General features: G+C 44.8%; 1 protein-coding gene across 1 annotated transcript; it reads right to left on the bottom strand.

Moving 5' to 3' along the window:
- Positions 1-274: 274 nt before the first annotated feature.
- Positions 275-952, bottom strand: LOC126489733 (histone H2B-like). The gene has a single exon (XM_050124196.1). It carries the CDS (start codon positions 950-952, stop codon positions 275-277), a length of 678 nt encoding a protein of 225 aa, XP_049980153.1.
- Between the last annotated feature and the right edge of the window lie 10,314 nt (positions 953-11,266).

The following is an 11,266-nucleotide window of genomic DNA, read 5'->3' as shown; positions in this document are numbered from 1 at the left end:
CTCTGCTTCCATCAATTACTGGATGAACTGTTTTATATTTTCAATAAAATGAAAAAGTGACATAGTACAACCTAATTTAAAAAAAAACCTACCACTTTCCTGATGTAACCCCAAATAAACCATGAGTCGACATATATTCTAACAAACAACATTTTATTTAATTAATTAAATGTGGGAGGGTTCCTAAGGTCAAACTCGAGCTGATGCCACACCTCTTTTAGGAGAAGTGGTGGCTCTTAAAAGAGCCTTTGGGTTTTGAAGAAGTCGAAGCCATTCACTTGGTGGAGATGTACCGGAGCATGGCCATGGTACCTTCAGCTATTGCTCGATTGCACATCTCTCTCGGAAGAAGAAGGCGTACTGCACTCTGGATCTCTCTGGAGTTGATAGTCGTGCTATTGTTTAGACGGGCCAGATTGCTTGCTTCCGTCGCGATTCTCTCAAACATATCCTTTACGAACGATTCCAAGATGCTTACAGACCTCTGGGACAGGGTGAGATCCACATGGACAAGTCTTAGCACCTTGGGAAAGTAGATGGCGAAGCTGTTCCTACAGCAGCGTCTGAAGAGACGGGCTGCTCTAAGCTCTTTTTCCTTCATGCGTTGGCGCTGGAGAAGGTGGAGAGAGCGGCGGTGCTTCTCTGGTTTCTCTGACTTCTCCGGCTGCTGCTGCTTCTTCTTTGAGATAGCTTTTTTAGGCTTTCGGACCTTGACAGCTTCCTCAGATGTATCAGAGGCTTGCTCGTCCACAGCCGTTGGCTCCTCCGCAGAGGTTGACTCCTGCCCAGTGTCCATATCTGAGGCACCTGCCACAGAGACCGAAAGAGTCGCCATGAACAGATAGTCAGGAAATGGCGGTTTGTGACATACTGCGCGTGAGACATTACGACGCGTGACAGACCAACTCGACATCTGATTGGACAACGAATCTGTTAGAAAGCCACTATACATATTGAGTGTGATTGGACGGTTCCTAAGCCTGGTGACATGTTACCCGATCAGAATAGGAACTCAATGATTCGCTAATCTTCTGGTGGGCAACTGGAACCCTGGACCCTTCTAAGATACCCATGGGCACAGTGTAACATTATAGGATCATGTCAGGGGACTGGTGTCACACCATTATGGCTTTGAAAGACAACCAGAAGAAAAGAATCCATAAAGAGCACATATCAGTTCTGACACCTTTCAAGAGCCTGAGTTCAGTAATTCAAGTCTCTTATATTAAGCAAGTTTGGGCCATTACTCTTTAAAAATAGTAAAATATATTTTAGTTTTTGAAGTTAATATTACATTTCCCCTTCCATTTTTTTCTCCAACTCCTCCCATGGCTCTGCCCCCTCTCAAGTTCATGCTTTCACTCTCATATTCACGAGCTGTTCTTCTTTGTTGTGACACACAGAAAGAGGCATAATGCATTTATATGTGTGTGTCTATATATTTCATAAGTATTTATGTATGGATATACATGTAATTATCTATGTTATATGTATTTCTAAATGCTTGTATATATTTCTAAATACATGTGTGTAAACGTATGTCTATTTTCATATATATTAATATATGTAAATACACATATATCTAGATATTATATATTCTTAAATGCTTATTATTTCTAAATATGTATATATATGTGTAAAAGTGTGTGTCTATATATTTACATATTCATATATATGTATATGCCCATACACATTCCATATATTCCTAAACATTTATATATATATATATTTCTAGATGTGTGTGTATACCAAAATACTAAAATACAAACAAACATGAGTTCTGAGGAAGATGCCTTCTATCTGGAATTTAGTATATATGAAATTTATTCAGAATACAGGCCTAAGGAAAGGATAAAGAGACAGAAAGAGGTCAGCGTTGGCAGAAGCAGTTGTATATCATTGATGTAGTTCAAACAAAGTATTCTTTGATCCCCAAAACAATGCTGGAAGTAACATGGTCTGCCTTTATGTAGAACAAACAGCACCACTACACTCACCTGGACCAGTCCTGGAGGTGGTCTATTTGGAAATGTGTGATCTTGGGGATATCAGCTCTATGCAGTCAGGTCATAGCCGAAGGCACTCATAACTTCTCAGCAGCTGTCGCAATGGAGCTTTCCTTGAAGGAACTCCTGGAAGTCCAGAGATGTGTCTACTGTAATTTCATTCTTAAGTGAGACTTTGGTTAAGGATACAACGTTAGGAGGATAACTCTTATCCTTTAGCATGTGCTATGGCATTCTGCAGTTGGCATAGAGAGATGTACTGTGAAAAAGCAGCACGTTACCTACTGAGGGGTCTCCCCAGCCTCTTAACTGCTCAATCCTTGTAATGTTTCCCATGGTTCATGATGAGAAATTTTCCTGCTATTTTGCCACACTGAGAGTTAAACAGAAGAGGCAGCATTTCCTTTTGCATCTCCCTTTTCATAGTTTTTTTTAAAAAAGGTCCAGCTTGGAGGACTTGTGAGGAAAATGACTGAATAGGGGATATCTCTGTGTGAGTCAGTGAAGAAGAGGGATAGGTTGAGAAAAAAATAAGCCACACTCCACCAAAAGAGAGAGGAAGAGGCCGGGCAGTGGTGGCACACGCCTTTAATCCCAGCACTCGGGAGGCAGAGGCAGGTGGATCTCTGTGAGTTCCAGGCCAGCCTGGTCTACAAGAGCTAGTTCCAGGGCAGGTTTCAGAACTACAGAGAAACCCTGTCTCGAAAAAAAACAGAGAGAGAGAGAGAGAGAGAGAGAGAGAGAGAGAGAGAGAGAGAGAGTTTTGAAAGTCTACAAGGGAAGTGAAGGGACACCTGAAACAAGGACAAAAGGACACGAAAGCAGAGAAGTTAATCAAGTATGCACTCACATGTACAGTTCTCTGGTGGCAGGAGAGGAAGGTGGACACTGTTTCGAACTGGCAAGAAAGATACAGGACGGACAGTCCAACCACAGAATAAGCCATCACTCCTCACATACAGAAAGTTATGGGGTGGCAAGAGCACAAGGGAGAAGATATTTGTTAAAGGTGAGACAAATTCAGGATGGACAGTTGTACCCCAGTATAAACCCATGGTTCTCACACATGCACGAGGAACGTAGAAGCTTTTTCTAGAAGGTAAGACAAATACAGGATGGATGGTGCTACCTCACTATCAGCCCACAGTCCTTATATATGAGATTAAGTTAGAAGCTGTTTCTAAAAGGTAATACTGTAGGGTAAAAGGGCCAGCCAAAGAAACACTCTGCCTGTAGGGCAAAAGGGCCAGACAGCCAAACAAATCCACCCTGGCTCTGAAGCCAGAGCCAGTGAAAGAAACACAACTGGTTCTAAGACCCAAGCCAGTAAGAAACGCTTTAACCCTGAACCCAGAACCAAAGAAATACACCCTGACAATGAACCAGTGGCAAACAAACACACTTTGACCCTAGAATCAGAGTCAGTAAAAGAAATATGCCCTGGCCCCCAAACTAGGGTCAAAAAAGTAAAATAAAATAAAATAAAATAAAAGGCCAGTGAAAGAAACACATTTTGGCCTTGAAACCAGAGCCAAATCTGCCCCTGACCAACTAAGGCAAGTAAGGAGAAAAACCAACCAATCTCCGAACATAAAACCAACCAACCCCTGAAAAGAGATGTAGCCAATCTGGGCGCAAGGAACTAAAATCTGATCAAGTGTCTCCCTGAAAATCTTCTCCCTGGAAAAACTCCACCACTAACAAGCCCTGCACCTGTTCAGTTTGCTGCTGCTCTTCTTCCAGGCAGAAACTCTCCTGGATTCTTCCTCCTAATAAACCTCTTGAATGAGGTTTGAATGACGATCTTCTTTCACCAGAGCTGAGATGGAGGAGCGGAGCAGGCACCGGAGGAACTGTAACAACTTTGCTGCAGAAGCTGTCTCCTTCCTGAGCAGAGCTGTTACATCAGGGAAGCCCAGGGCAGGGCTGTAAGCTGCCATGCTTACTGTGACCTGTGCTATTCTCGCTGGCTCCTGACTGCCAGAGCCTGTTCAACTCTAGCTGTAACACTCAGTATTCCTTGGCTCCCAACTGCCAGGATCCCTTTCCATCTGAGCTGCAATGCTTACAAGGACAGATGGACTAACGGTATACCAGGATAAGCCCACAGGCCTCACACATGCGGTTCTGTCCGAGGAATCGAACATGGAAGCTGTTTTTATAAGGCGACACTAATATAGGCTGGACAGTTCTACACCCCACTTTACACTCACACTCCTCACACATGCAGGTCTCTCATCACAGAAGTGAATAGTAACAGCTGTTTCTAAAAGTTGATCCAGACATGGGATAGCCGTTCCTACCCCAGTATAAGCCCCCAGGCCTCACATGTGCTGTTCTCTGGTAGCAGGGGAAGAAGGTAGAAGCTGTTTCTAAAAGGTAAGACAGAAATACACTGGAGAATCCTACACCAGTAAGCCCACAGCCATCATACGTACGGTTCTCTGGTGTAGAGGCCAGGACAGTAGAATCTGTTCCTAAAAGGTGAGACAGATATAGGAAGGACAGCCCTACCCCAGTATTACCAGACAGTCCTCACACTTGTAGTTATGTGTTCTCATTAGGGTAAGGTGGGACAATTAGAACAGTTACTTGCTTCAGTTCTTTGAGACATCAAGTCATTAGCATTCTTTTGTTTAGGCAGTGAACCCACCCTAGACCAAGTATTCTGAAGGCAGCCACTCCAGAGGTCAAACGTTCTATTTCGAAAGAAGGAGCAGAAGTATGCTTGAATTTTTTGACCATTGGTCACGGTGGAGTGGATCTACCTGTATGGGCCATCTTAATGTCAAAACACACACACACACACACACTCTCTCTCTCTCTCTCACACACACACACACACAAAACCCAAGTAACCACATTCCAAGTGAGGATGTATAGCCCAGGTTGCTGTCAACAGTTTTAAGCAAACTCAAACTCTCTGACCCTCAGACAAGGTGGAAATAGGATCACATTTTTGGCCCTCCACAGATGACAATACAGGGCACTCAGATCGACGTGGCCCCGCATGACAGTATGGCCCTTGGCACCAACATGCAGCTGGGGTTTGTGATGATGTCTATGGCCCATGTTGCCACAGGGCATAGGAGCCATATATGTTGAAGTACAAGGGCTGTGCTGAGCTGGCCCTGCCCCTCACTGGACACTGCATCAGGAAAGCTGTTGGCACTCCCCCCCCCCATAGTAGAGCTGCCCCCTGCACTTGGGAGAGATGGCTCGTACCCCTCATCATGGGTATGGGAGAGCTGTCCCTGGTAGCACAGGCCTAGGAGAGGTGACTCTGTCCCTCACCTAAGGGAGTCCCAGTGGTCCAGACGATCAGCTCAGCTACCACCAAGGTCCACATCCTGGGCCTTGGGTATCCCACCCTTACATCTACCCCATCTATGACCTTCTGGAATGTGTGGAGTGACTTGTCCTGCAGAACAATAGCCACAGGATCTCCATGACTCAGGGAAATGGCAGGATTCTGAGAGGAGCTGTGGTGAGGGTCCAGGGATGATGGTGTGCCAGAGGCCTAGAACCAGACCAATGACTCATTGCAATGCACATTTGGTGGGTGGAGCTGAATGGACAAAGGGGTGTACTGCATGACACCGCAGTTACCAATGCCACTAGGATAAAGGAAGAGGGGTTGGAAAGATAGAGGAGAAAATTTTTGTTGTTATTGTTTTGTTTTTAATTGATTTTTGGGGGTTCTTTTGGGAGTATACTTCGGGGGTATGGGGAGGATATGGAGAGACTGAAAGTTGAGCAGGATTGGAGTGCATGAAATGAAATTCTCAAAGAATCAACAAAGAATTATGTTATAAAAATCTAAATTACAATTAAATATTTGAAAAAAATTAATGTATTTGCCATTGGGGAAATACAAATTATAACTCTCGGAGATTCTATCTCATCCAAATAAGAATGGCTATCTTCAAGGAAAAAGATTAACTGAAACGCTGATAAGAATGTGGGTAAAGAGGAACCTTTGTTTACTGCTCTGGTGGGAATGTAAACTGGTGTTGCTGCTATGAAAATCAGTATGGAGATTCATCACATTCATATGTACAACATACACACACACACACTGATCCAGCTATGCCCTCTTGGATATATACCTGATACTTGCTTATCCATGTTTATTGCTACAATGTTCAAAATAGCCAGGAAACGGAATCAGAATAGGTGCCTATCAATAGATGAATGGATAATGAAAATGTAACCATGTATAATATTATTTAATTCAGTCATAAACAAAAGTCTTTCAGGTATATATATCCAAGAAGGCATAGCTGAATCATATGGTAATTCTATTTAGGTTGCTCTGTATGTGTGTGTGTGTGTGTGTGTGTGTGTGGTGCATATGTGTGCAATGAATCGCCATACTGATTTTCATAGTAGCAGCACCAGTTTACATTTCCACCAGCAATAAGCAAAGGTTCCTCTTTACTCACATTCTCATCAGCATTTGAGTTGTTTCCTGACTATCCACACTAACATATAATACACAAATACACACACAACCCTGTTACATAATTTTAAATCCATATTTGGCATATAAAACACACAGTATTTGTGTTTCTGATTTTAGCTTATTTTCCTTAACATAATGATGTATAGTCCCATCCATTTTGCTACAGATGTGATGATTTCACTTTTCTATGGCTGAATTAAATAACATTGTACATGGGTACATTTTAATTATCCATTCATCTATCAATGGACCTGGCTATTTTGAACATTGTAGCAATAAACATGAAACTAAGAAAGAGATCATGAGAGGAGTAGGATAACTCTTAAAGGACAAAGAGAGGCAGGAGAAAGGAATACCTGTGGTAAAACAGAAGAACTATGTCAGGGAAGAGAGGGAAGTAGCCAAAGTTGGGCAGAGGGGATGGAGGAAGGAAATGATCAAGCACAAAGCATAGTAACACTTTTTTCCTTTTTTATTACTTAAAAAATACCAATCCAAATTCCCACTTCCTCCCAACCTCCCAGTCCCCTCTCTCTCCCCCCACAGACCCTCTCCCCACCCCTCCAACCCTAAGGGGGTGCCATGCACCCCACCCTGTGGAAAGTCCAAGGCCCTCCCTGCTATGTCTAGGTGAGCAAGGTCTGCATAGTAGCAGTTATGTATAAAAATGCTTAAATGAAGCATATTAGTTTATATACGTACTGTAATTATCTGTCCTGTCCCTTTAAAAGACAAGCCCCACTCACTCCCCCCTCAGTCTGCTGAAGCAGGCAGATCTTCCTTCCTGCTTACAGCCTGAGTCTCTTCCTTTTCCATCTCTCTCTTGAAGAGGCAGCTTCTGTCTCTTCCCACCTCTCCCCTTCCCCCTTTCTGTTTCTCTTTCTCTCTTCTCTTTTCCCCTTCTCCTCTTTCCCCTCCATAACCCACTAAATAAACATCCAACCTCACTCTGCATGGCATGCCTATCCATGTCTCTGTCTCTTGCCTGCCACATGGCTCCCTGCCTGGGACCAGCCACCTTTGGAGACCTGCAGTGTGGTCTTGTGTGTGCCAATTTGTCTGTCTCTCCTTGTGGGACTGGCTGCCCCATCGAGGTCTCTCACCTACCCCATGGCTCCCTGCCTGGGACTCCTGGCCCATTGCAGCCCACTCGGGGAACTGTGCATCCCTGCCTGGGACTGGCTGCTCTTGGGACCCACTGCCCACTTCTGCTGCTTGGGGACCTGCAGTGTTTCTGCTGCTGCAGCCACTCTGGGAACCTGCAGCATTTTATTAATTCATTACACTTACCTTAAAAATTAACTGAAAAACAGGCAAATAAGTTAAGACCAATCATTCCAGAGAGCAGAGTTATACAAAGGTCTCAGGAATCCATTAATTCCTGCCAGTTTACCTGTAAAACTAAATATTTAAAATAATATTTATTATAATTTTATCAAGTACATTATCGTGACTGGAATTGAAAGAGATTCATAGTTTTTATTCCAAATGTTGCAAGAATAAGAAATGGGAGTGTACGTTAGTCAAGAATATAAATGAGGACCAGGCCTAGTGTCACACCTTGAAATGATCTATCCAAGAAAGTTTTTAACAACTGCACCGATTAAGCCAATTTAAAGTGTTGAATCCTTTTTTTTAATAGCCAGATGGATGGCAGGCTCATGCCTCTGTAAAGTTTTTTGGCAATAAAGCTCAGGGGTACAGTGTTTTAAAAGACAGAACCACAATTACATTAGTGCTCTGAAAGAGAGGGACCACTTTAGCAAAGGGTTTGGGGTGACCTAGTAATATCTGCTTTTTTTTTTTTGCAAATCTCAGGATTATTTTCCAGATGCTACAATTATTCTTATTTACACTCCTTTCTAGTTATTTTGGTTTTATGTTTAAGCTACCCAAACATCAACTATTTTGGTTAATACATCTGGATCATGGTCAGAGCCATGGACAGTCCCAAAAGAATTACCAAGGCAGATGTGACTGTTCCAGGGTGGAAAACTGAGAGGTGTCTAGGCAGACACAGAATAAAGTTGGTACAAAATGGCACTACCATAGTTATTGCACTCCCCCCTTTCTCTAGTTACTTTTAAATCTTTGATGTTAGCTAAGGAATAAAGTCTGCGTCCCATCAATAGCTTAAGTGAGGCAAGTCTTTGGTGAACTTTAAAAGGTAATTTACTCTACAAGGTCCCACAACAAAGTCCTATAGAAAGTACATGTTTGATGTGGGAGTGATTTCTTACTAATAAAGAAACTGCCTAGGCCCCTTGATAGGCCAACCCTTAGGTGGGTGGAGTACACAGAACAGAATTCTGGGAGAAAGAAGCTTAGTCAAGGAGTCGCCATGATTCTCCCACTCCAGACAGACGCAGGTTAAGATCCTCCTTGGTAAGCCACCTCGTGGGCTACACAGAATATTAGAAATGGGTTAGAACAATATGTAAGAGCTAGCCAATAAGAGGCTGGAACTAGCCGGGCCAGGCAGTGTTTGAAAGAATACAGTTTCCGTGTAATTATTTCAGGGCATAAGCTAGCCATGTGGGCGGCCGGGTGCCGGGGACGCAGCCCCGCCGCTCCCTACTTCAACACATGTTGTAAGTAAGGGACAGGTCAGGCCAGTGAAGAGAATTCTGAGTCACAGGTTCAAATGAAACATTTTATGGTGTCAGGAAGTATCTGACTCAAACTCCTGCAGTTGTTATCTAAATTGTCTCTTACCTTTTGTAAGGTCTCTTTGCTAGTTCCTGATTTCTTAGCATAGAAGCAGCACGCCTTGCTTAGCATCACACAAAGACCTCTCAGGAACATGAAAACCAAATTTAAGCCTGTTTGGTTTTGGAGAACTGCTTCTGCCAAGAACTATATCTGGGCACAGAGTATATGGATAGAGAACTGAGGGTGTCTAATGTCTGTACCTATCTGATAATTCATCTGTTTAAGCCCATTTCTCTTCTTATCAGAACTGTAGAACTTAATGCAGCAGTCCTTACTGTGGTGTATTAATTTAAAATGCCATGGATGCCCAAGTGGCTACAGCTGCCAGCAGACTATGGGACCATGCCGCAGGCCCCCAAGTGGAGGCAGGCCATGTGGCGGCAGGCAGTGGGTCCTGAGAGCAGCCAGTCCCAGGCAGAGACAGCGCAGTTCCCAGAGTAGCTGCAGCAGGCCAAGAAGAGAGAGAGATGGGCAAGCCACGAGACCACACTGCAGGTCTCCCAAGGTGGCTGATCCCGGACAAGGAGCCACATGTCGAGTGAGAGACAGATGGATAGGCATGCCATGAAGAGTGAGGTTAGATATTTATTTAGTGGGTTATGGAGGGAGATAGGAGAAGGAGAGAAGAGTAGAGAGGTAGGGAGAGAGGGGGGAATGGAGAAGGGGAGAAGAGTAGAGAGGTGGAGAGAGAGAGAGAGAGAGAGAGAGAGAGAGAGAGAGAGAGAGAGAGAAGAGACAGAGGCTGCCTCTTCAAGACGGAGATGGAAAAAGGAAGAGACTCAGGCTTAGGCTCCAAGCAGGAAGGAAGATCTGCCTGCCTCAGTGGATGGGGGAGGGAGTGGGCATGGCTTGTCTCTTAAAGAGACAGGACAGACCATTACATTTCTATCTCTTTTTATAATAAAAAAGCGGGTGGTTAGGCACCACAGGTTAAGGAATTGGGGCAGCAGCTTCTCAAGACTGCTTCCTGCTTATTTGTGGGTGTCCTCTTTGGGGGGAACCTGAGAGGGCTGGGTGCTGGTCACATCACTGGTCAATTCCCCGGGTTCAGAGAAACAGTTAAGCTGACCAGAATGGGGGAAACTCGCCAATTGAAGCTAGTGGTGTGCATAGAAATCACACTGTAGAAATCACCCTCAGGCATATGGAACTCATGGTTGATATGGAAAAGTTACCTGGTTCTGGATCCCAACCCTGGGAGAGGGCTCAGGGTAGGAGAGCTTCCCAAGTCTAATGACACCAATGTAATGTATTAATCAAAAAATTTTGTGGATCCCAGGTGGCTGCAGTGGGCAATAGGCCATGAGACCATGGGGCAGGTTCCTGAGCAGGGGCAGGCGGCAGGCCATGTGATAGCAAGCAAGGGGCAGTGGGTCCCAAGCAGTGGCAGCAGGCCATGTGACAGCAGGCAGCGTGTCCCAAGAGCAGCCAGTCCTAGGCAGGAACTGGCACAGGTCCCTGAGTGGCAGCAGTGGGCCATGTGGCAGCAGGCAGTGAACAGCAGGTCCCAAGAGCAGCTAGTCCCAGGCAGGGACAGTGCAGTTCCCCAAGTGGCTGCAGCAGGCCACAAGGAGAGAAAGATGGACATACCATGAGACCACACTGCAGGTCTCCCAAGGAGGCTGGTCCTGGGCAGAGAACCACGTGCAGGCGAGAGACAGATGGATAGGCATGCCATGCAGAGTGAAGTTGGATATTTATTTAGTGGGTTATGGAAGGTGAAGGGAGATGTGGGGAAGAACAGAGAGGCAGAGAGAGAGAGAGAGAAAGAGAGAGAGAGAGAGAGAGAGAGAGAGAGAGAGAGAGAGAGAGAGAGAGAAGGGAGCAACAGAAGCTGCCTCTTCGGGAGGGAGATGGAAAAAGGAAGAGACAGGATGCAAGCAGAAAGGAAGATCTGCCTGCCTCAGTGGATGGGGGAGCAAGTGGGCGTGGCTTGTCTCTTAAGGAGACAGGGCAGACCATTACACCTACCACCCCAATTCCTACCAACATTGGGACAAGGAAGGGGTTGCACTCCTGTATCACTGGTGCGGCAGCCCGTAGGGGAATAAAAGATGCCCTCCTCTGATCCTAAATAAACATA

The sequence above is a fragment of the Alexandromys fortis genome, unplaced genomic scaffold (assembly GCF_014885135.2).
Source record: "Alexandromys fortis isolate MF-2015 unplaced genomic scaffold, M_Fortis_MF-2015_v1.1 scaffold_205, whole genome shotgun sequence".
Lineage (NCBI taxonomy): Eukaryota > Metazoa > Chordata > Mammalia > Rodentia > Cricetidae > Alexandromys > Alexandromys fortis.
This window is presented reverse-complemented; position numbering and strand designations above follow the sequence as displayed.